This window comes from Hemitrygon akajei, chromosome 27 (genome assembly GCF_048418815.1).
Source record: "Hemitrygon akajei chromosome 27, sHemAka1.3, whole genome shotgun sequence".
NCBI lineage: Eukaryota > Metazoa > Chordata > Chondrichthyes > Myliobatiformes > Dasyatidae > Hemitrygon > Hemitrygon akajei.
Window position 1 is genome coordinate 9,021,339 of NC_133150.1, and position 21,403 is coordinate 9,042,741.

Consider the following 21,403-nt stretch of genomic DNA (forward strand, 5'->3'; position numbering starts at 1 on the left):
CACAATTATTCCCAACCCGATGCCACCTCTTTTTGATTTCATTTTTCAACATAGTAACAACATCCCTTCAGCTTTCCTGCATGTCCTTTTGATACAATGTTTACAGTGGGACAATAAGCTCCCAGCTATAATCTTTCAGCCATGATTCAGAGATACCTACAACATTTTACATGCCAATCTGTAACAGTGCTACCAGTTCATCTACCTTATTTTGTATAGTGTGTGCATTCAAATACAACACCTTCAGTCCTGTATTCACCCTTTTCGATTTTATCTACCTTTTACATTGCATCTCATTCTGTTGATTGTAATTTCACCCTATCATCAGCCTCTCCTTGCTAGGAGTCCCACTACACACTGCAACTCAGTGCACCTGGTGCAGATGTGTTTTATCTGGGAGTCTGAAGGTCTCCAGACTTCTCACATCCCACACAATGTATAAAACACTACCCCTGGAGCAATTCTCACTAATCTACAATGCCCTATTGATGACTAAGACAATCTACTTTGCCCAGGCCTGATGAACCAGTGCCACTCTAAACACTGGCACACTCACAGGAATGGCCGCTCTGCTTGCACTTGAATTATTCTTATTGGCCCTTTCTAATGAATCCCTCTTGCTGATTGTTGCTCAGCTCAGAAAAACTGTTGCAAAACTGCCTTCAAAATCTTGATCGCTGCCCTGATTAACATCCCTCGTGTGGACTATCCAACTCAGAGAAAACTGGCTCTGAGCTCTGCTTTTGAAAGCTTGACACAGATCTGAGTGTAAGGTGAGGTGCTGTTTCTACTCTCCCTAGGAGTGGGTGTCCTGCAAAGGTCACACCAAGAGCACAACATGCAATGCTGGACGTGGTGAAAAAGAACCCAGGGGTAACAGCAAAAGACGTGCAGAAGTCTCTAGAATTTGCTAAAGTTTCTAACGATGCACCCACTATAAGAAAAACACTGTAACAAGAATGTTCATGGAAGGACACCGTGGAGGAAATCACTGCTCTTTAAAACATAAAAGAATGCCGCATGTGTAATATTTGCAAAAGACCACTTGGATGTTCTGGGACAATGCTCTGTGGACAGATGAGACTAAAGTTGAACATTTTGGCAGAAATGCATACTGCTGTTTGGAGGAAAAACACCAAAACCTCATACCAACTGTGAAGCATGGTGGATGAAGCATCATGATTTTAGACTGCTTGCTGACTTAGGGCCTGGACAGCTTGCTATCATTGAGGGAACAATTAATTCAAAATTGTATCAAGACATTTTACAGGAGAATGTCAAGGTAGCGGTCTAACACCTGAAGCTTAATAGAAGTTGGTTGATGCAACAAGACAATGATATGAAACACAAGAGTGAATCAACAGAATGGTTTAAAAAGAAGAAAATTCATGCTTTGGAATGGCCAAGTCACAGTCCAGACCTTAACCAACCAAAATGCTGTGGCATTAGCTGAAGAGGGCTGTTCATGAAAGGCATCCCAGAAATATTGATGAACTCTTAACAGTTTTGTATGCAAGAATGGTCTAAAATTCCTCCTTGCTGCTGTGCAAGTCTGATCCACAGCTACAGGAAACGACTGGTAGACATTATTTCTGCTAAAGGCGGTTCTACCAGTTATTAAATACAAGGGTTCATATACTTTTTCCAGCCTCAACAGGGAAAGATTAAACAATGTGTTCACTAAATACATGAAAAGTACAATTGTTTGTGTTGTGTAGGCAGATTGTGTTTGTCTATTATTATGACTTAGATGAAGATTAGATCACATTTTATGAATAATTAATGCAGAAAACCTGGTAAGTTCAAAGAGTTCACAAGCTTTTTCCTGCAATTATAAGAGCTCTAAGATTGTGGAGACTTGCTAGAGATGAACTAAAAGTGGAATGGTTGGACAGTTGAGGGTTCTCTGGCATGGATTCTTGAATCTGTTAAGATGTTTAATCAGAGTACATTTATTATCGAAGTATGTAAATACCACCATATACAACTCCTGAGATTCATTTTCTTGTCAGCTGCACATTCTTTCATCTACCACGTTATCTCTTGCCTTAAATGGAAGATATATATTTTCATTGTTAAGGCTGTGCAACTATGCAGCATCCACTTTACCTCATTCCTGCTGTCAATGAAGGTATGCAGCAGTGTTTTCTTATATTACAGGACTTTAAATGTGCCAAAGACCAAAGAGTATGTTTTAAACTCTCATTTAAAATGAATGTCATAAAGTAGGAGAAATCAAATTGAATATAAAGTCCTGAAATTTTATTTATTTGTTTAAAGATAAAGCGTGGAATAAGCTGTTCTGCCAAGCAATCCCCAATTTAACCCTAGCCTAATCACAGGACAATTTACAATAACCAATTTGCCTACCAACTTTGGACTGTGGGAGGAAACTGCAGCACCCAGTGGAAACCCATACAGTCACAGGGAGAACGTACAAACTGCCACAAGAGAGCATATCATAGTGTGAAAGCTGACAATGCATCAGATAAATGTAATGGGCTTTGAGTGCTTTTAAGAAAACTTTTGGAAGAAGAAAGTCATGAAAACTGAATGACATGAATGGGAGTGAGAGTAGGTAGCAATCAGAAGTGCAATTGGCATCTAAAGCCAGCTCAGTTAATGGTTGAACCACCTGTTACATTCAGCAAAATCTGTGAAGAAAATGTAATTTAATATTGAAGAGCATATTTTCCTACAATATGTAGAGATCTTACATTTAATATTATAATGACACTAACAAAGTAGTGTTACGAACCCCGTAACTGGGTATCTTACCAGCAAAGATAGGAGTATCCGTTGGAGTCTGGTGATACTATTTTTAACAGTATTTATTAGTAAAAATACACAAAAATAATATCAATGCAAATATACAGATAATATACGTCATCAATACTAAACCTAAAAGTGCGGGTATAATAATAATCAATAAGAAATAAGCTCTATCGTTGTCTAGGGGATAATGAATTGTCCGATGGAAATATAAAGTTCAGTTCAGTTCATGCAGGCTGCGGTAGTTGTTGGTCGCTGTGTTGCAATTATTGGAGAGAGAGAGAGAGAGAGAGCAGTAACAGCTATTGACTTGCCAACTTTCCTTTACGATCTTGATCCGTGGTGGACTCGTCACCCAGGCAAGGTGGACACACACACAAGCCCCCCACCGGTCTCGTAGCATCTCTCCTGGTGCGTCTGAGGGGTGTTGCCCCAGACCTTACTTTTATCCCCACTCACGGGGTCTCAGGTGTCAATCAGGTTGGGATGATGCAACCCATCAAACCCGCCCCCTCTGGTTGCCCCCTGAGGGGTTTCAATGAATAGAACAGTACTCAATACACAATCCTTCTCCAAGAGACAATAGCAGTAATCAGTGGTTCCGTTCTGCTTTTGTTAGGAGACATTCCACTTTTGTGTATCTCTGCGTTGTCTCTCTCTCATTAACTGACATGAGCTGTTTATCAATAACAACTATCTTTTGCTGTTATCTCATTTCCTTGGTATCAGACCCGAAATAGTAGCGATTTTGCGATTCTCAAAAGGGGGGGGGGGCGACTTTGCACCCTTCTGCCCATCAGAGTTGCTCCTGATTTGTAACAGTAGTAACATTCAGTTGTAAAAAGAACAATCCCCATACACTAATCTCATGGTTCTATGATAATGGAGTTATTGATTAAATTCAGAAATTGACAACAATAAATTAATTCACCATTTGTTAAGGAGTAAGGCTGTCCTTCAGCAGATTATCTGAAACAAAGCTAATTTAAGTGAATGCACTGTTATTAACAATTTTTCTCCTACTTATTAGATTCGAATTTGTTTTTAAGCACACATCTGACTTTGAGATCTATTGTGCTAGATAAATTAAAATGGCAGATATTGTGTATGTTTCAGACTGCCAAAATTATCATCATGAATGAAATTGTGCTTGATACATACAGTATAATTTCTCCCTATAATTAAGCTGCCCTTTGGTTGCACATTTCATTTCTAATAATGTGCTTTTTGTATCTGAAGACCACTGTTTTCTAAATTATACCAATGACTACTACCATGTAAAACAAAAACACAAGAATACCAGTTCAGGGTTGTGACAGTGACAATTCTTTTGAGTTCCTCCAGCAGATAGTTTTTTTAAAAAAACAAAATAAACTTTATTCATAATAAAAAAGGACTAAACCACACAAGGCCTTTTCATTTGTGACCAATGCATGAAATAGTGTTAACTTGTATTTTTATAACAAACAGCACCATTGCCACTCATGTGACCTCCCCACCTCCCGAGGGTGAAACACATACAATATTTAAATAGTTTTCCCCCCTGGCTCAGCCCCTCCCTGTCCAGTAGCAGAAGAAAGCTGGACTGTGGACTTTCCCCACCATTGCATTGGGTGCACCAAGCTTCAGTACGTCCCTCAGCACGTACTCCTGTAGCTTAGAATGTATCAGTCGAACAACAATTTTCAGGCAGACCACAGGGCGTCTTTCATGGAGTTGATGATCTTCCAGCAGACTTGATGTCCATTTCTGTGTCTCTCCCTGGAAACAGTTCATTCATCACAGCAGACTGTTTCTTTATATCAAAGTAGGCTTCATTCATAATAAAACATTTACAATGCACTTACGCAATGCATTTTCATTCACAGTCAATGTGTTAATAGTGTTGTATTACACTCCTTAAAACCAATAGGACTGTTGTCATTCATGGCTCCCTGGGGTGGTACACTACTACAATAACTGAGGGGCTTCCATACCCAACCCAGCCCCTCCCCGTCCAGAGGTGGTAGAATCCTGTACTATGGTCCTTCCCCACTGAATGTGCCAGTTGGCAGTATTCTTCTTTAAAAATCTCAAGGTGCTGGTCAACCAACAAGTTTCAGGCAGACAAAAAGTCGTCTTTCACCGAACTGATTATGAATCAGAAGCACCTGATGTCAGACTCTGTGTGTGCCCCTAGAAACAGCCTGTAGATCAGAGATACAGATGTCCTCTGTCACACAACTGTGACCATGAAATAGGACCCTGCATCTTTCTCCACACCCTCAAAACAAACTTCATTCATAATAAAATTATTTACAATAAACCATGCAATGCCTTACATTCATAGCCAATGCTATCAGTACTGTTCTATTACATTCCCCAGGACCAATAGAACTGTTGCCATTCATGTAGCAATTGATGTCTGTCTCCTTGAGTCACTGAGATCACAGATCAGAGGCTTCTGTCACCACACTCTCCATGCTCCAGGTTCTTGTGTCCCTACAGCAGTTCATTTATGGGACTCAATGAGAAACCAAAAGTATTCATGCCTCGGTACGATCTAAACAAAATTTAGTATTTGTTTAAGATACTTTCTCTTACAGATAAACTTTTAACCCAAATTACATTACTGGCTGACTATTTTATTGCAGTTGGCAACAGTTTTAAGGTGCATTACAGCTACCTTCTGAACTGGAATGCCGGTCAGGATATCGAAATCTTGTATATTTATGTTTGTATCAAATTCTATAAAAAATAGCCTGCATATAAAAGCAAGAATTATGTGATCTTTTTTGCAAAGTATTATTAATGTTAAATTGTATTTTATTCTTTAAAATTAACCATCCCCTCTCTTGATTACATCTTGGATACCTCACTGGGACATGCTGAACCATTTCTTGCTGATTACAATGCTCACACCTCCCATTCTAGTGTTTCTTCATTAAAAACAATATACTACTATATATTGCTTTCAAGGATTTTCTTTCTCTTCCTATTAAACACTTCAAAACATTTAGAATTTTCTTACTTTTGGTTATTATTTTTTTAAATATGTGATACCCATGTGAGTTTCCCCTCCTCCCTCCTCTAGTTCAACACATGAATGAACAACACAAGCAACCCACTGTCTATATCCTTTCCTTGACCTGTACCTACCATCCACACCTCCACATTCCAACTGCTATCATCCCGATCTTCACCTCCCCCTGCCCCCACCTTCTACCAATTCCCCAGTCATCATGGACTCACCTTCACTACTGAGCAGGTGAGAAGTGTTCTGGCAAAGCATTGGAATCAGATGTTGTGAACGTCATGGTCCTGAAGGAGTTTGTTAAGCCGCTGTTTGGAGCTCTCCAGCACATCTCTAATCCAAGTCTCAACCTGGAAAGGTCCCAACTGTGTGGAAAACATCATGTGTGGTACCAGTACCCAAGAAGGGCCAACTGAAAGTCTTGAACGACTACCATCCAGTGGCCCTGAACTCACACATCATTAAGACCCTAGAGAGGCTGGTCCTGGCTCACCTCCAACCCTGGTCAGATCAGCCCTAGATCCTCTGCAGTTTGCCTACCAGGAGCACATTGGAGTCGACAATGCTCTTATGTAATTGCTGAACAGAGCCTACTCCCATTTGGATAAGCACTGTAAGAATCATGTTTTTTTTTATTTCTGAAGTGCCTTCAATACCATACAGCTGTCGTTGCTGGGGGGAGAAACTCCATTCAATGCAGTTTGGCATTTCCATTGTAACTGGATAATGAACTAACTGACTGGCAGACCACAGTTTGTGCGGCTTGTGTGTCAGACATGGCCATAAGTAGCACTGGGGCCCCACAGGGGACTGTATTGACTCCCTTCCTATTTACCCTGTACACCATGGAGTTTAGATACAACACTGAGTTATCTGCAGAAATTCTCTGATCATTCAGCAATAGTTGGGTGTATAAAGGGAGGATGGGAGGATGAATACAGGGCCTTGGTGGAGGGCTTTGTCAAATGGTGCAAGCCAAATCATCTGCAACTCAACATCAGTAAGACAAGGGAGATGGTGATGGACTTTCAGAAGACTAAGCCTGAACTACTCCCTGTAGTGGATGTAGTCTATATGGACTTCAGCAAGGCCTTTGACAAAGTTCCACATGGAAGGTTAGTTAAGAAGGTTCAGTCGTTAGGAATTAATGCTGGAGTAATAAAATGGATTCAACAGTGGCTAGATGGGAGATGCCAAAGAGTAGTGGTGGATAATTGTTTATCGGGATGGAGGCCGGTGACTAGCGGGGTGCCTCAGGGATCTGTTTTGGGCCCAATGTTGTTTGTAATATACATAAATGATCTGGATGATGGGGTGGTAAATTGGATTAGTAAGTATGCCGATGATACTAAGGTAGGAGGTGTTGTGGATAATGAGGTGGGTTTTCAAAGCTTGCAGGGAGATTTATGCCGGTTAGAAGAATGGGCTGAACGTTGGCAGATGGAGTTTAATGCTGAGAAGTGTGAGGTTCTACATTTTGGCAGGAATAATCCAAATAGAACATACAGGGTAAATGGTAGGGCATTGAGGAATGCAGTGGAACAGAGAGATCTAGGAATAACAGTGCATAGTTCCCTGAAGGTGGAGTCTCATGTAGATAGGGTGGTGAAGAAGGCTTTTGGAACGTTGGCCTTTATAAATCAGAGCATTGAGTACAGAAGTTGGGATGTAATGTTAAAATTGTACAAGGCATTGGTAAGGCCAAATTTGGAATATTGTGTACAGTTCTGGTCACCGAATTATAGGAAAGATATCAATAAATTAGAGAGAGTGCAGAGACGATTTACTAGGATGTTACCTGGGTTTCAGCACTTAAGTTACAGAGAAAGGTTGAACAAGTTAGGTCTCTATTCATTGGAGCGTAGAAGGTTGAGGGGGGATTTGATCGAGGTATTTAAAATTTTGAGAGGGATAGATAGAGTTGACGTGAATAGGCTGTTTCCATTGAGAGTAGGGGAGATTCAAACGAGAAGACATGATTTGAGAGTTAGGGGGCAAAAGTTTAAGGGAAACACGAGGGGGTATTTCTTTACTCAGAGAGTGATAGCTGTGTGGAATGAGCTTCCTGTAGAAGTAGTAGAGGCCAGTTCAGTTGTGTCATTTAAGGTAAAATTGGATAGGTATATGGACAGGAAAGGAGTGGAGGGATATGGGCTGAGTGCGGGTAGGTGGGACTAGGTGAGATTAAGAGTTCGGCACGGACTAGGAGGGCCGGAATGGCCTGTTTCCGTGCTGTGATTGTTATATGGTTATATGGTTACTGTTGACGATGAGGATGTTAATGAGATGAGGACCTACAAGTACTTGGGGTGCACCTGGATGACAGACTTGAGTGGAGCACCAACACAGAGGCTGTGTTATAAGGAGGGCCAGAGTCACCTCTACTTCCTGAGGAGACTGAGGTTCTTTGAAGTAGGCAGGACTCTCCTTCACATGTTCTACCTGTCTGTTGTCACCAGTACAATCTTCTGTATAGTGGTGTGCTGAGGTAATCAACTCGGGTGATGCCAACAGGCTCAATAAACTGATTAGAAAGGCCAGCTCTGTCATAGGAGTCAAACTGGATACACTGAAGGCTGTGGTAGAACTAAGGAACCTAGCAATTCTGGACATTGTTTCTCACCCACTGCATGCCTCCTTGGTTAAACAGAGGAGAACTTTTAGTACTAGACTAAGACAACTGCATTCCTCCAAAGAGCGCTATATTTTTGCCCTCAGCCATTAATGAGTTCACCTATAGCCAGGGAAGTGATGATCCTCTCCTCTGAGACTGTTTGAGGTAACATGTTTTATTCTTTCTTACTTCTCTTCTAATATTTGTATATCTGTGCACTTATAACGCTCCTGTGACACTGTAATTTCCTTTGGGATCAATAAAGTATGTATGTATCTATCTATCTTATCAAACCCAATACCAAAAAATTAGAGGTATCCACATTTTCTAATTCCATACCATAACGTTTTAGCTTTTGTTGTTCTGCTGAAAATCGAACCTCCATTTAAATGCCTAATTTTCCACTTTAACTATTGCCTCTTGAAATTTTAGTACAGTCGGCCCTCCGTATCTGTGAGGGATTGGTTCCGGGACCTCTCGCGGATACCAAAATTCGCGATGCTCAAGTCCCTTATTCAACGAGTCTCAATGCAGTGGATCTTAGGACCCAGCGGAACCCCACACCTTATTTAACCTGTCGCAGTGCGGAGGACATTAAGACCCAGCGGCAGAGATCTGAATTCGCAGTGTTTCTGTTCATGAAAATAATCACGATAACGATTGAAAATAAAGTGGAAATAATAAAGTAATCGGAAAGAGGTGAAACGCCATCAGTCAATGGAAAAGCGTTAGGCTATGTCGGTCAACGATCGGAACAATTTTAAAGGATAAAGTGAGAAAGGCTCTGCCCAGATGAAAGCTACAATTATTATAAAGCAACGCAGTGGTTTAATTACTGGGTTTTGGGGTTTTGGGTTTTTGATCCTCCACATCAACCTGGAGAGCGCACTAGGGAGCAATCTGTCACTAGATCGAACTCGGGAACTTCCGTTCCTAAGCCCGGCGCTGAAACTTATGTTCTTAAGTGTTTTATATGCATAGAAAGGTAAAATATATACTGTACTATATACGAAGACAAACGTTTGACTAACTGACGCTAAATACCGGATGTACCTGTTCCGACTTACTTAGTAAGAGAACTTCCGATTTTTTTCGATCCTGATCCACGATAACCCATGCACATCCTCCTGTATACTTTAAATCATCTCTATATTACTTATAATACCTAATACAATGTAAATGCTATGTAAAATAGTTGTTATACTGCATTGTTTAGGGAATAATGACAAGAAAAAAAAGTCTGTACATGCTCCAACAAGAAGTGCTGGAAGAGCACTTCCGGGTTTTTGCAATTCGCGGTTGGTTGATTTCGTGCATACGGAATCCGCGGATAAGGAGGGCCGACTGTATTATAAATTCCACATTTCCACCCCTTTTCCAAATAGCTCTGTCATCCTCAAATAATGAAACTCCAATACTACTATTAGAAAGTATATATAATTTATCATTATAATAATAATAGACTAACAACACTTCTCTGAGATCCATTTCCCAGTTTACTTGACATAGATTTCCCTACTTGCACCATGATAGATCTACCATTAAGAAATCTTTTATCCAATTTAGCATTCAACCTCTTAATTCCTTATTTATATAATTTGACGATCAAACCTTTCCACATCATATGATATGCTTTCTCCACATCAAGAGAGACTGCTACTATGCTTTCTCTGTTCAACTGAGTCCTGCTACCTCATGTTCTTGACATCAAACTGAATCCAAAGTTCCTTTTCCTCCCTTAAACCCACACTGATATTTAAAAATACCTTCTTGTTTCAATGTAATATGTCAATCTCTTATTAATCATTTTTCTATGGTTTTATATAAATGTGAGATTAATGCTGTTGGTCTATAACTTGCTGGATTGTTAAGATTTTTGCCTGCTTTATGCATTGGAAATTTGATTGTTTCTATCTATGCTTTAGTAAGTTTTCCTTTCTCCCCATACATGATTAAATAACTTCCCTCCTTTTCTCACTCAAATTAGGTAACTGATTCTTCCCAGGGGATGTTTCCTTTGCCTTTCTAAGAACACTATTCAATTCTGTCATGGTGAACATCACATTTAGTGTACCCTCAAAATTTCCATCCATCTGTAATGCTTCCAAGTTCTCTAATGTTTCCTTTATTACTCCTATTGTCAGAACTGTGTATTTTAACAAAAAGTATACATCAGCATTTCTGTTTTCTCTACATTCGATACTACAACTCTCTCCCCATCACATAACACTGGGTATCCAATTTCCCATTCATTATGTTTATCATCTTCCAAACACCTTCAATTGGTGTTTGAATTCGTACTGAATCATAAAACCTTCATCTTTCGAATTATTTTCTTTACTGTTGCTTGCAAATTTTTGACAATTGTGTGTCCTCTTTAACATTCTAACTGCTCTATTATGAAGCCTTACTGCTTCCCCACATTCTTTTGACCACCATGATACCATTTTCTTTCTAGTTCTATTCCATTCTTTGGTATGCTTTTTGCTGTTGCTGTCATTATCCCTTCTACAATCTGTCACATAAAAGATCCACATCCTGATTGACTTCAATATTCTGTAATTGCTGATCACTTATTTTTTAAAAATTTCCCCAATCAGCCTTTCAATTAGCCACCGTTCCAGCACATTTTCCTGATCTATCACTATTTCAATTCCTAATCTGCACAATACAGGGTAATGATCACGAGCTTCTGTTGTTTCTTTCAAAACCTCCCATGAACACTTTTCTGCTGAAGGTGCCATAAGCTAATATTAAATCAATTGCTGTTTCAGAGCCCACATGAAAGTTTACTCTTGTCCCAATTTCATTATTTACACAGAACAGATTAATTAATGTCATCACACTACCCCCACAACCAGTGTGTATTAAAATCCCCACACCATACTGTATTTTCCTGTGTTCCAATTTGCTCTATTAAAACTATTTCTAACTTTTTGCAAGGATTATAGACATTCATGATTTTAATTCTTACCTTCCTTTGTTCATACTTCGATTACTATGCACTCTGGTTCTTCTTCTTTCTTTAGTTCTCTATATTGTAAACCCCTTTTAACAGAAGTCACACACTTCCATTTTACTCTATGATTTCTTACGCTATCATAAATATTAATTACAAAATTTAGTGTTGGGTTAAGCTATGTTTCTTGCACAAATATTACATCCAGTTTATCAGCAAAATCCCTCACATAATTCTTAAATCCCTGTCCATTAGCCATTAAACTTCTAGAATTCCACTGAAAAATGAACAGGCTTAGTAATCGTTGACTTGTAGATAAACCTCAAGACTTGGATCATTCCGATCCAGTTCTACTTGCACTTGCTCCCATGATAGCTCTCTCATATTTTAAAACCTTACTGCTGCCTTCACTATCATTTTTATCTTCTCTGTTTTAAGTTTTTTTTTGCCTGCTCAGAACAATTAATAACATATGCCATGAATAAAACTAACTTATCTGCAGTAAATTTATCTTCCATTGCCTTTTTCTAATTTTACATCCCCGACCATAGGCTGTAACTAAAGTTCATCTTGTCTGCACTGCTCAATTGAACATCTACCTCACCTCTGCCTTCCTTTACACACCGCCGCTACATGGCAATTTTTCTGACATCTGTAACACCTAAGTGGTGGTGGAGCATATAGGCTCTGACACTCAAGCACATGAATCGACTTTTTACCTGAAATGTTAACATACGCGCTACCACTCTTCCCTCCATTCCTCACTGGTTTCAATCTCTTCTTTTATCTATTTGATATTTCCGTTATCACCCGTTTAACACAATTTTCTCCACTAGCACGCTCTTTTCTATAACCTCTCTTTTGCCAATATTTAGGACCTTCATTGCTTTGCCCCTCTGCTCTGAAATCTTAGGAACAACCAACAGTGCTCCGTCACGCAGAATCTTTGCAAACATTTAGATTACTGTACTAGCTCAGTACCACTGGGCTCAGTGCATTTACTTCACTCCCTTGCTTAAACAAACTCCTATTACCTTCCTGCGAGCCGATCGCTGTTCTCTACCGTCACCGTCACCGTCACCTTCTGGTTTATTTCCAGCTGCCTGCGCTCGCTTCCACTCCCCAGAGCCCCTCACACCGCCGCTACTACCTACCTGCCGTACGGACTCAGTCACGGCTCGGATGATGCCCCCCGTCCTCCCCGCCAGGCGGCGATTCTCCTCCAGCCCCGCTCTGCGGCCGAAGCGCCTTCCACCGGCGACGGCGCGCTACTCACTGCTGATTGGTCACCTGGGTGGTCACGCGGGAGAGAAGAGCCAATGATCAGCCGTCGGGAGATTGTTGTTGACGGCGTCGGGCTTTGGGCCGGTACTAAGCGGAGCTGCTGGGAGCGGTAGTCGGGCTCTAATGGCGGAGGGGTGGTCGGAAAGTGGCGCACGGCGGAGGCGGGCCCTTTGCAGGTGAGGAGCGGGAGTCGCAAACTTTCCGCAGTATGTCTTTCCTGCCCTCTCTCGGGGGAGCGATGAGGGGAACTCTCGCTCTCCGTTCGCTGGAGCGGCCGGTGGGGCTCCCGTGCGCGCGGCGGGCGGGGGTCTGGAGCTCGCGCTGGTTCCGGGTCCGCCGCGTGCTTCGGGCGGGAGGGGAGGAGGGGTCGCCCACCGCCCCTTGAAAGAGGGGCCCCGAGTCTTATCATTGACCAGTGCGATACGAGATTTCACCCCCTCTCTCGGACACGTAAGCGGCAATATAAACATGAGAGTTCCTCCAGCATCTTGTGCATGTGAACAACTCACCGAGCTTGCGGTGCCGTCCAAGAACTTCATTAACGTCCTACCTCCACCTTCCCTCGATCCCACTACTACCGATCCGGTATTTATTACATGCACGGAGGTATGGGGGTACATGATTGCATCGCGTTAATAGAAATAATTTAAAAAATGGCGCTTTACTGTTACAGGTAAAGTGCTTGTAGGCAAAGTTGCAAGAGCCTTGACGATGTAGACTGGGACTTCGTTGATTTCAATGAATCCAGTGGCTTCACTTCCTGTGTTCTTGGCTAGAGAATTCCAGCGTATCACCTCCAAGTGCAAAGTAGTTTTTCCTTAGCGAACTGAACGGCTTGTTCTCTATTTTGAGACTAGCCCCCAGTTCTAAACTTATATGTATTTTTCAGCCAGCTTAACTATTTTGTGGCGTTTAAGGGTATTAACGAATTATGTCTTTATTCAAAAGGGACATCAGGGATAACGTAGGTGAGTTGGTCTAAGTACAATGGTAGGAGAAATCATTGTTGGGGTATGGCGGAAGAGAGGAGGGGAGAATTAGGAATAAGACTAATTTACACCTGTAAAGGCAGTTATTGATCAGCATAGATTTTGTTGGTGAGTGATCTTGTTTGACTAGTTTTGAGTAAGAGTAACTAAATTGTATTACTGTATTGTTTACGTGAACTCCAGTAAGATCTTTTACCAAGTTCTGTGTTGAATACTGGCCCAAAAGCTTAGAGTTACCTTTGTGAGTGCTATTTCTTATATATGTTAATGATTTGGATGTAAATGTAGAAGATGTGATTAATAAGTTTGCAGATGACATGAAATTTGGTGGAGTTAGTGGGGGAAAATAGAATTTAATCCTAAACTTTGAGGGGTGTAGTAGAGGCACATGTCACATGACACATCATGTTAGGGTCATTGGGAAGCGTTGAATGTAGGGACCTTTACACTACTGGCTATAATACTGGAATGTATGAAGTTTTTTGCACTGTTTATTTCTTTGTATATATTTTAGTTGTGAATAAAGTATATTTTTGAATAAATAATTGTGGAAGTGTAAATGTCCTAGTACTGTTAAAGGTAGGTTAAAGAATTACCAGTTAAAGAATTCTTGCCTTAATTGGCATAAAATACAATTGCAGTAAGGATTTAATACCCCACTTTATAAAACATTTTAGGCCACAGGTGGAATATTGTGTGCCGTTCTTGTTGTCACACTATAGGGAGGGTGTTATCTGAAATGGAAAGAATCAAGTAGGCTGGGGTTTCTTTTCCTTGGAGCAGGAGAGACTGAGTGGACAGCTGATAGATGGGAAGAAGACTTCCCATGCTAATAGACTGGAGGAAGGGTGGGGGTTTCAGGTGGTGTGATCAGATGATCTTTTATCACCCTGTACGTAATTGTAATCTGGCACACACTGCCTGAGAATTTGTTAAAGGTAGCTTTTCTCACATGCAAATAACATCTGGAAAAACTTCTGGTATATAACCAAGGTATATTAGGCTGCAAGCTAAATGCTGGTAAATGAAAATAATTATAGCTCAACTTGATGGACTGAAGGATCAGATTCTGTGTTTAATGACTTTAAAACCCTTAAGTTTTCCGAACTTCAGAAATTTGAGAATGCCTACTGTAATCTTTGTGACAGATCCAGCATCTTGTATACTTCAGCTGTTCATTCTCCTTGTTCAGTTGCAGGAGCCTTGGAACTTGTGTTCTTAACTTTCTGTTGCATTTGCATGTTAGCTTTCTGTGACTTGTTTACTCTGGTACCCATTTCATTCAACATTTCCCATATTCTCTAATTAAAAAAAAATCTGTTTGCTTTTCCTCCTCTAGTGGATATATTGTTTGATATTGTACTCCTTTTGCCATGTTATACAGCCTGCCCATATATTAGCCTTCTGTAATTTGCAAGCTTCTAACATCGGGATAACGGGTAGATGGTTTTTTTTGCTTTCACCTTTTTAAATTACTGGGTGCCACACCTGCTATTCCTTCAGCAGAATTCATTTGGAAATGCATGGAATTTTTGAGGATAAAACTTAGATCCATTATCTCTATAGTCTCTTCTGTCAAAACTCACCTATGCAGATCATTGATATTTATTGATTTTTCAGGCTCATTCACCTCTTTAATTGTTGTTCCTCATTTGCTTTGACTCCTTGGTTCTCCAGTATTTTGGCGATTTTTAGAATGTAGTTGCTATTCCTTATTACCCCACCGTTGCACTACACACAGTGTATGTAGATTAAGGTTTAGTTCACTTGCTGTATTGCCCCTGTAACCTGTACTTCTGATGTCCTCATACTTTGGGTACATCACTGGACTGATAAACATTTACAGTGTTTTCGACCTCTAACTCCATTCAAACTAATTAATTGTACTGAACCTAGATCCATTAATCAATGTGCTGATGTCATTGTTTATAAACAGTCCTAGCCAACGTATCATTTTGGCTTGTCCTTTCTGAATGTCAGATTCTTTTGAATGTTTGGTTCTTACCTTGCAGCCATGCTTCTGTAATGGATGAATGGGTGCAAATTTGCAGCTGTGTTGGGTCTGCTTTGCAGAAGTATATTGTGTATGGCATGTAAGTTGACAGTATAAAATAGGAGGAATTAATGGCTATTAGACTTTAACATTGTATTATGTTTCAACCATTTAGTACCTTTTAACGATATTTTGAAAGCCCCAAACTAATCTTATTGTAACAGTTCTGTGTCTGATTTAATCAGTCATGGCTAGTAAGTCCTATGAGTGCAAATGAGGCCATCCTGTGCATGCGCTATTTTATTGGCATAGAGCAATGTTTCCCACCTTTTTAGACCAACATACCCCCCCCCCCCCCCGCGAGCACTTCCGTACTTGCTGATTCTCTTCACCCCACCCCCTCCAAAGCACCTTGTCAATACCCCTCTTAGGCACAATATACTTTATGGTGTCCCCATTGTGTAAAAGCATGTCTACCGTATGCTAACATGAGAAAAATGATTCTGCTTTATATTTTTATGTCTAAACCTAGTGTACACAGTACCTGTGTACTGTACAGCAGCTTCAACATCATTGTGATTGAGCTTGATTGTTTTTGATATTTTCTTGCAAGCTCTCTTCCTGTTCTTCTACCCTGCAAGGAAATGGTTTAGTTACCCAGTCTGGAATTTCCATGTTATGCAACTCCTTGAATTGATTCTGAAAATCCTTCAGTAACTGCAGGTGTAAGCAGTAGTCTTGCAAAGCACCATCTGTGAAAGAGAGTGCCATATTTTCTGTGCAGGAAAACTGAGAGCATTCATCGCCCAATGCTTTGCTTGTATATTTCCAATTTTCCAATTTAAAAGTGGACACCGCACTTTTTGCCTGGATTAAATTGTAATTCTCACCCTGCATTTTCATGTTTAGAATGCTCATTTTGTCATACAGATCGGCTCAAAGTGCCACACCTCCATGTAGAAGTTCAGTTTTGTTTCCCAAGATCTTGTCAAACAAAAATTCAACTACAGTGTCAAAAGCTCAAAGAATTGTTTTAGCAGCACCCTTTTGACAGCCAATCCTCTTCAACGTGAAGAAGCAAGCTTCGAACTCTTCATCATTATCTTGGCATTACTGGTGAAATATTCTATTTAATGGATGAGCTTTAATTTTGTTGATAGCAATGCCTTGTATAGGACAGTTGACTCATCCAGTTGTATCCCAAATTCTGTTTTTTGTAGCTGTGTGCATAATTGATACTCAATGTCTTCACTCATTTTGTCAATATGATGAGCTACACAGTTGTGACTCAGGAATTGATTTTTAAAATACTGTACTGGTATCCATTTTGAGAACAGCAGTGAGCACTACTGATACAGCAGGCATTAGTAATCTCCCACCAATTGTATGAGATTTTCCACACTTTGCTATCGTCTTGAAAATGTTATAAGAAACAATAAGGCCACTATCAAAGTCATTTTTTTACTTTCTTGGCAAATGACTCTAGTGTGCAATGTTTTTCAAATGCATCTTTCATCTTCTGGAACCGAGTAATACCATAAGTAGCCTTTTCAGGCTGAGTTCCTGCAATCTTGATGGTTTCATGGCTTCATTACACAGTACAGTAAGACTGTACATGGGCATTGCTGTTCTGATGGGAACGGAATAAAACCATACTCTGGTATGTAACATTGTATTGACACACTTTCTGTAGTTTTCATTTCTTTACAAGATTAGAATTCAGTTGAGAGGGTATTCTTGACTTGCCAACTGTTAAATTACATGAACTCGCTCCATGCTGAGAGTCAGAGGGAACTGGTTACTGATTTTATGCATTCCCAATAATGTCCAGTTACTTTGGTAAGGTCAGATAAGACTGCCGAGTTTCAGATGTGTTGTTTCAATGAGTGCTCACTGCCTGCAGATCTCTGGTTCTCGCTGTAGTCCGGTGCCTCATTTTTTTTTTTGTTGTGGAAGTGCCTGCTCTACTAACAGTTGGTCAAATCTCATGCCACTTACTGCCCCAACCCAGAATCTTGAATTCTGTTTTTTCTGTTCTTAGTGGCAAATACAGAATGTTGCTGCATAGTGTGTTGTGTATTTATGCATTAACTTCTAATATATTCAAGGATGCCTAGTCCCTCCTGAATATTCCAGCAATTTCTTTCACAAAATATTGTAATATCTCATCACTTAAAGGCTACTCTACCTTTTTGCTTATTCTGCTAAAGTGGATGACTTCACTTTTCTCCACATTGCATTTCATTTGCCATTATAAGTTCACTTAACGTATCTGTATGTCTTAAAAGCTTTTCCACTTTGTATTGCAACCTGGACTGTTACTGAGCATTGTAAATTTGGTAAACTTGATGCAATGCATTGTATTTCTTTATGGAAACTTTCTTTTCTTTCATTCCCTTGATTTATTAATGCTAATTTATTTGAGGTCCTCATCCACTCAATCTGTTACACTCTACTTCCAAAAGGATTTGTTTCTTTTCTGAAGACAGTGGGAGGGGGGTGAGATTGTTTGCCATTTAATTTCTGCCCTGAGGTTCATACTAATTTCTGCATCTTTATTATAAAGATGATACTGTGGTGTTTATTTCCTGCCAGCTTACTCTTGTGCATTTAGTTACTTGCTAATGCTTTGGTCATTTTTCTTAATTCTGTAATCTTCCCTGTCTTTTGGCTTTTCGGTAATATTTTGCATCTTTTCTTTTGATCTGATGATAAATAGCCGTGACTGGATTATTGTTTTTATTTTGCTTTTTATGGCAACTGGCCCAGATGGTGTACCTGGCTGAGTACTGAAGACTTCTGTTAAATCAACTGGCTGGAGTGTTATAGAAACATAGAAAATAGGTGCAGGAGTAGGCCATTCGGCCCTTCGAGCCTGCACCGCCATTCAGTATGATCATGGCTGATCATCCAACTCAGAACCCTGTACCTGCTTTCTCTCCATACCCCCTCATCCCTTTAGCCACAAGGGCCATATCTAACTTCCTCTTAAATATAGCCAATGAACCGGCCTCAACTGTTTCCTGTGGCAGAGAATTCCACAGATTCACCACTCTCTGTGTGAATAAGTTCTTCCTCATCTCGATCCTAAAAGGCTTCCCCTTTATCCTTAAACTATGACCCCTCGTTCTGTACTTCCCCAACATCGGAAACAATCTTCCTGCATCTAGCCTGTCCAATCCCTTTAGAATTTTATACGTTTCAATAAGATCCCCCGTCAATCTTCTAAATTCCAGTGAGTATAAGCCTAGTCGATCCAGTCTTTCTTCATATGAAAGTCCTGCCATCCCAGGAATCAATCTGGTGAACCTTCTCTGTACTCCCTCTATGGCAAGAATGTCTTTCCTCAGATTAGGGGACCAAAACTGCACACAATGTTCTAGGTGCGGTCTCACCAAGGCCTTGTACAACTGCAGTAGACCCTCCCTGCTCCTGTACTCAAATCCTTTTGCTATGAATGCCAACGTACCATTTGCCTTTTTCACCACCTGCTGTACCTGCATGCCCACCTTCAATGACTGGTGTACAATGACACCCAGGTCTCGTTGCATCTCCCCTTTTCCTAATCGGCCACCATTCAGATAATCTGTTTTCCTGTTCTTGCAACCAAAGTGGATAACCTCACATTTATCCACATTAAATTGCATCTGCCATGAATTTCCCCACTCACCTAACCTATCCAAGTCACCCTGCATCCTCTTGGCATCCTCCTCACAGCTAACACCGCCGCCCAGCTTCGTGTCATCCGCAAACTTGGAGATACTGCATTTAATTCCCTCGTCTAAATCATTAATATATATTATAAACAACTGGGGTCCCAGCACTGAGCCTTGCAGTGCCCCACTAGTCACTGCCTGCCATTCTGAAAAGGTCCCGTTTACTTCCACTCTTTGCTTCCTGTCTGCCAACCAATTCTCTATCTACATCAATACCGTACCCCCAATACCGTGTGCTTTAAGTTTGCACACTAATCTCCTGTGTGGGACCTTGTCAAAAGCCTTTTGAAAATCTAAATATACCACATCCACTGGCTCTCCCCTATCCAGTCTACTAGTTACATCTTCAAAAAATTCTATAAGATTCGTCAGTCATGATTTTCCTTTCACACATCCATGCTGACTTTGTCCGATGATTTCACCTCTTTCCAAATTTGCTGTTGTCACTTCTTTGATAACCGACTCTAGCATTTTCCCCACCACCGATGTCAGACTCTTCAGCCTCTTGCTTTGGCAGTCTGCTTTAAGAAGTCTTCAATCATACCTGTGCCTAAGAAGAACATGGCAGCCTGCCTCAGTGCCTATTGTCCAGTAGTACTTGTATCCATTGTGGTGAAATGCTTTGCGAGATTGGTTATGAAGCATATCAACTCCTTCCTGAGGAATGACTCACAACAGATGTGGTTTCATTTTATCTTCAGTCAGCTCTGCAACATCTGGACAATGAAGGTGCATACATCAGGATGCTCTTCATTGGCTGCAGTTCAGCATTCAACACTGTCATCCCATGAGGCTAATTACTTAGCTTCAAGATGCAAATTTTAATAACTCCCTGTGCAACTGGATCCTCTTTCCTCACCAGCCAACCTGGATTGACAACTTCTCCACAATCACCATCAGCAGAGGTGCACCATGAGGCTATATGATTAGACCCTGCTCTACTCAGCTTTATACTTTTGACTGTAAGGGTAAGTAAAGCTCAAATGCCATATTTAAGTTTGCTGATGATGCCACTGTTGTTGGCCGAACCAAAGGTGGTGATAAATCAGCATAGAGGAGGGAGATTGAAAACCTGGTTGAATAGTGCCATAACAACAACCTCTTATTCAATGTTAGCAAAACCAAAGATTATTGAATGCAGGAGGAAGAAGCCAGAGGTCCCCGAGCCAGTCCTTATTAGGGGATCGAAGGATCAAAGATTGAAGGTGAAGCTTTAAATCCCTCGATGTTATGTCTGTCCTGGGACCAGCACGCAAGTGCCATCACTCCAAAGGCACGACAGCGAAGTTTGTGTAAATTCAGCTTGTCTTCAAAATTTTCTATAGATGCATAGTGACTGTTTACATCACTGTTTGGCATGGAAAAATTAATGCACAGGAATGGGGTGGGGAAAAAGTGGATACAGCCTAGTCCATCATGGGCAAAGCCTTTCCCATCATTGAGCATATTTACATGGAGCACTGCCACAAGAAAGCACCATCTATCAAGGATCCTCATCATTCAGGCCATGCTCTCTTCTCACTTTTACCATTGGGCAGGAGGTACAGGACTCTTGGATCCTACACCATCAGTTTCCCTACATCAGGCTTCTGAACCAGTGTGGATAACTTAACTCAGATTGGTGCTGAACTGACTCCACAAACTAGATACTCGCAGGACTCTACAATTCATGTTTTCAGTATTTATTTACCTTTTTTATTTATTATTGGCACAATTTTACCTCTTTTAGTTTATCGGTCTGTGTAGAGTTTTTCGTAAACTCTATCGCATTTCTTTTTGCAGACATTTACAGGAAAATGATCTCAAGGTGGTATAGAGTAATACATACTTTAGTTTGAACGCAGGATCAAGTTTCTCTAGATGTGTAAAAAGAAGAAAGTTAATGAATGGCCCTTTAACAGTTGAAGAGAAATGAAGCATGAAAGTTCATAGGACAGTTCAGCACAGAATGACACCTTTGGCCCAGGATGTGCTGACTTTTTAAACACATTCCATGATCAATCTAACCCTTTCTTCCTTCCTTGCCCATAACCCTCCATTTGTCTTTCATCTGTGTGCCTGTC

General features: G+C 40.6%; 1 protein-coding gene and 1 long non-coding RNA gene across 8 annotated transcripts in view; one reads left to right on the top strand and one right to left on the bottom strand.

Annotated features, from left to right (window-relative positions):
• Nucleotides 1-2,740: 2,740 nt before the first annotated feature.
• Nucleotides 2,741-12,603, bottom strand: LOC140717112 (uncharacterized). Of its 3 annotated transcripts, none has more exons than XR_012096448.1 (3): nt 12,513-12,603; nt 6,004-6,150; nt 2,741-5,314 (listed from the first exon to the last, which is right to left on the bottom strand). It is a non-coding gene; the product is annotated as an uncharacterized lncRNA (long non-coding RNA). The 3 variants fall into 3 exon arrangements; XR_012096446.1 differs by having other exon boundaries at nt 12,393-12,519; XR_012096447.1 differs by lacking the exon at nt 12,513-12,603 and adding an exon at nt 11,374-11,488.
• Nucleotides 12,604-12,667: 64 nt separating this feature from the next.
• Nucleotides 12,668-21,403, top strand: part of mkrn4 (makorin, ring finger protein, 4) — a 39,282-nt gene continuing 30,546 nt past the window's right edge. For 3 of the 5 annotated variants that reach the window (XM_073030346.1, XM_073030344.1, XM_073030345.1), the window contains exon 1: nt 12,668-12,818. In XM_073030346.1, coding sequence (XP_072886447.1) covers nt 12,766-12,818 — 53 coding nt within the window. In that variant the 5' untranslated portion in view covers nt 12,668-12,765. Of the gene's footprint in view, nt 12,819-20,041; nt 20,309-21,403 lie in introns of all 5 variants that reach the window. The other 2 variants (XM_073030348.1, XM_073030347.1) reach the window with 2 other exon arrangements.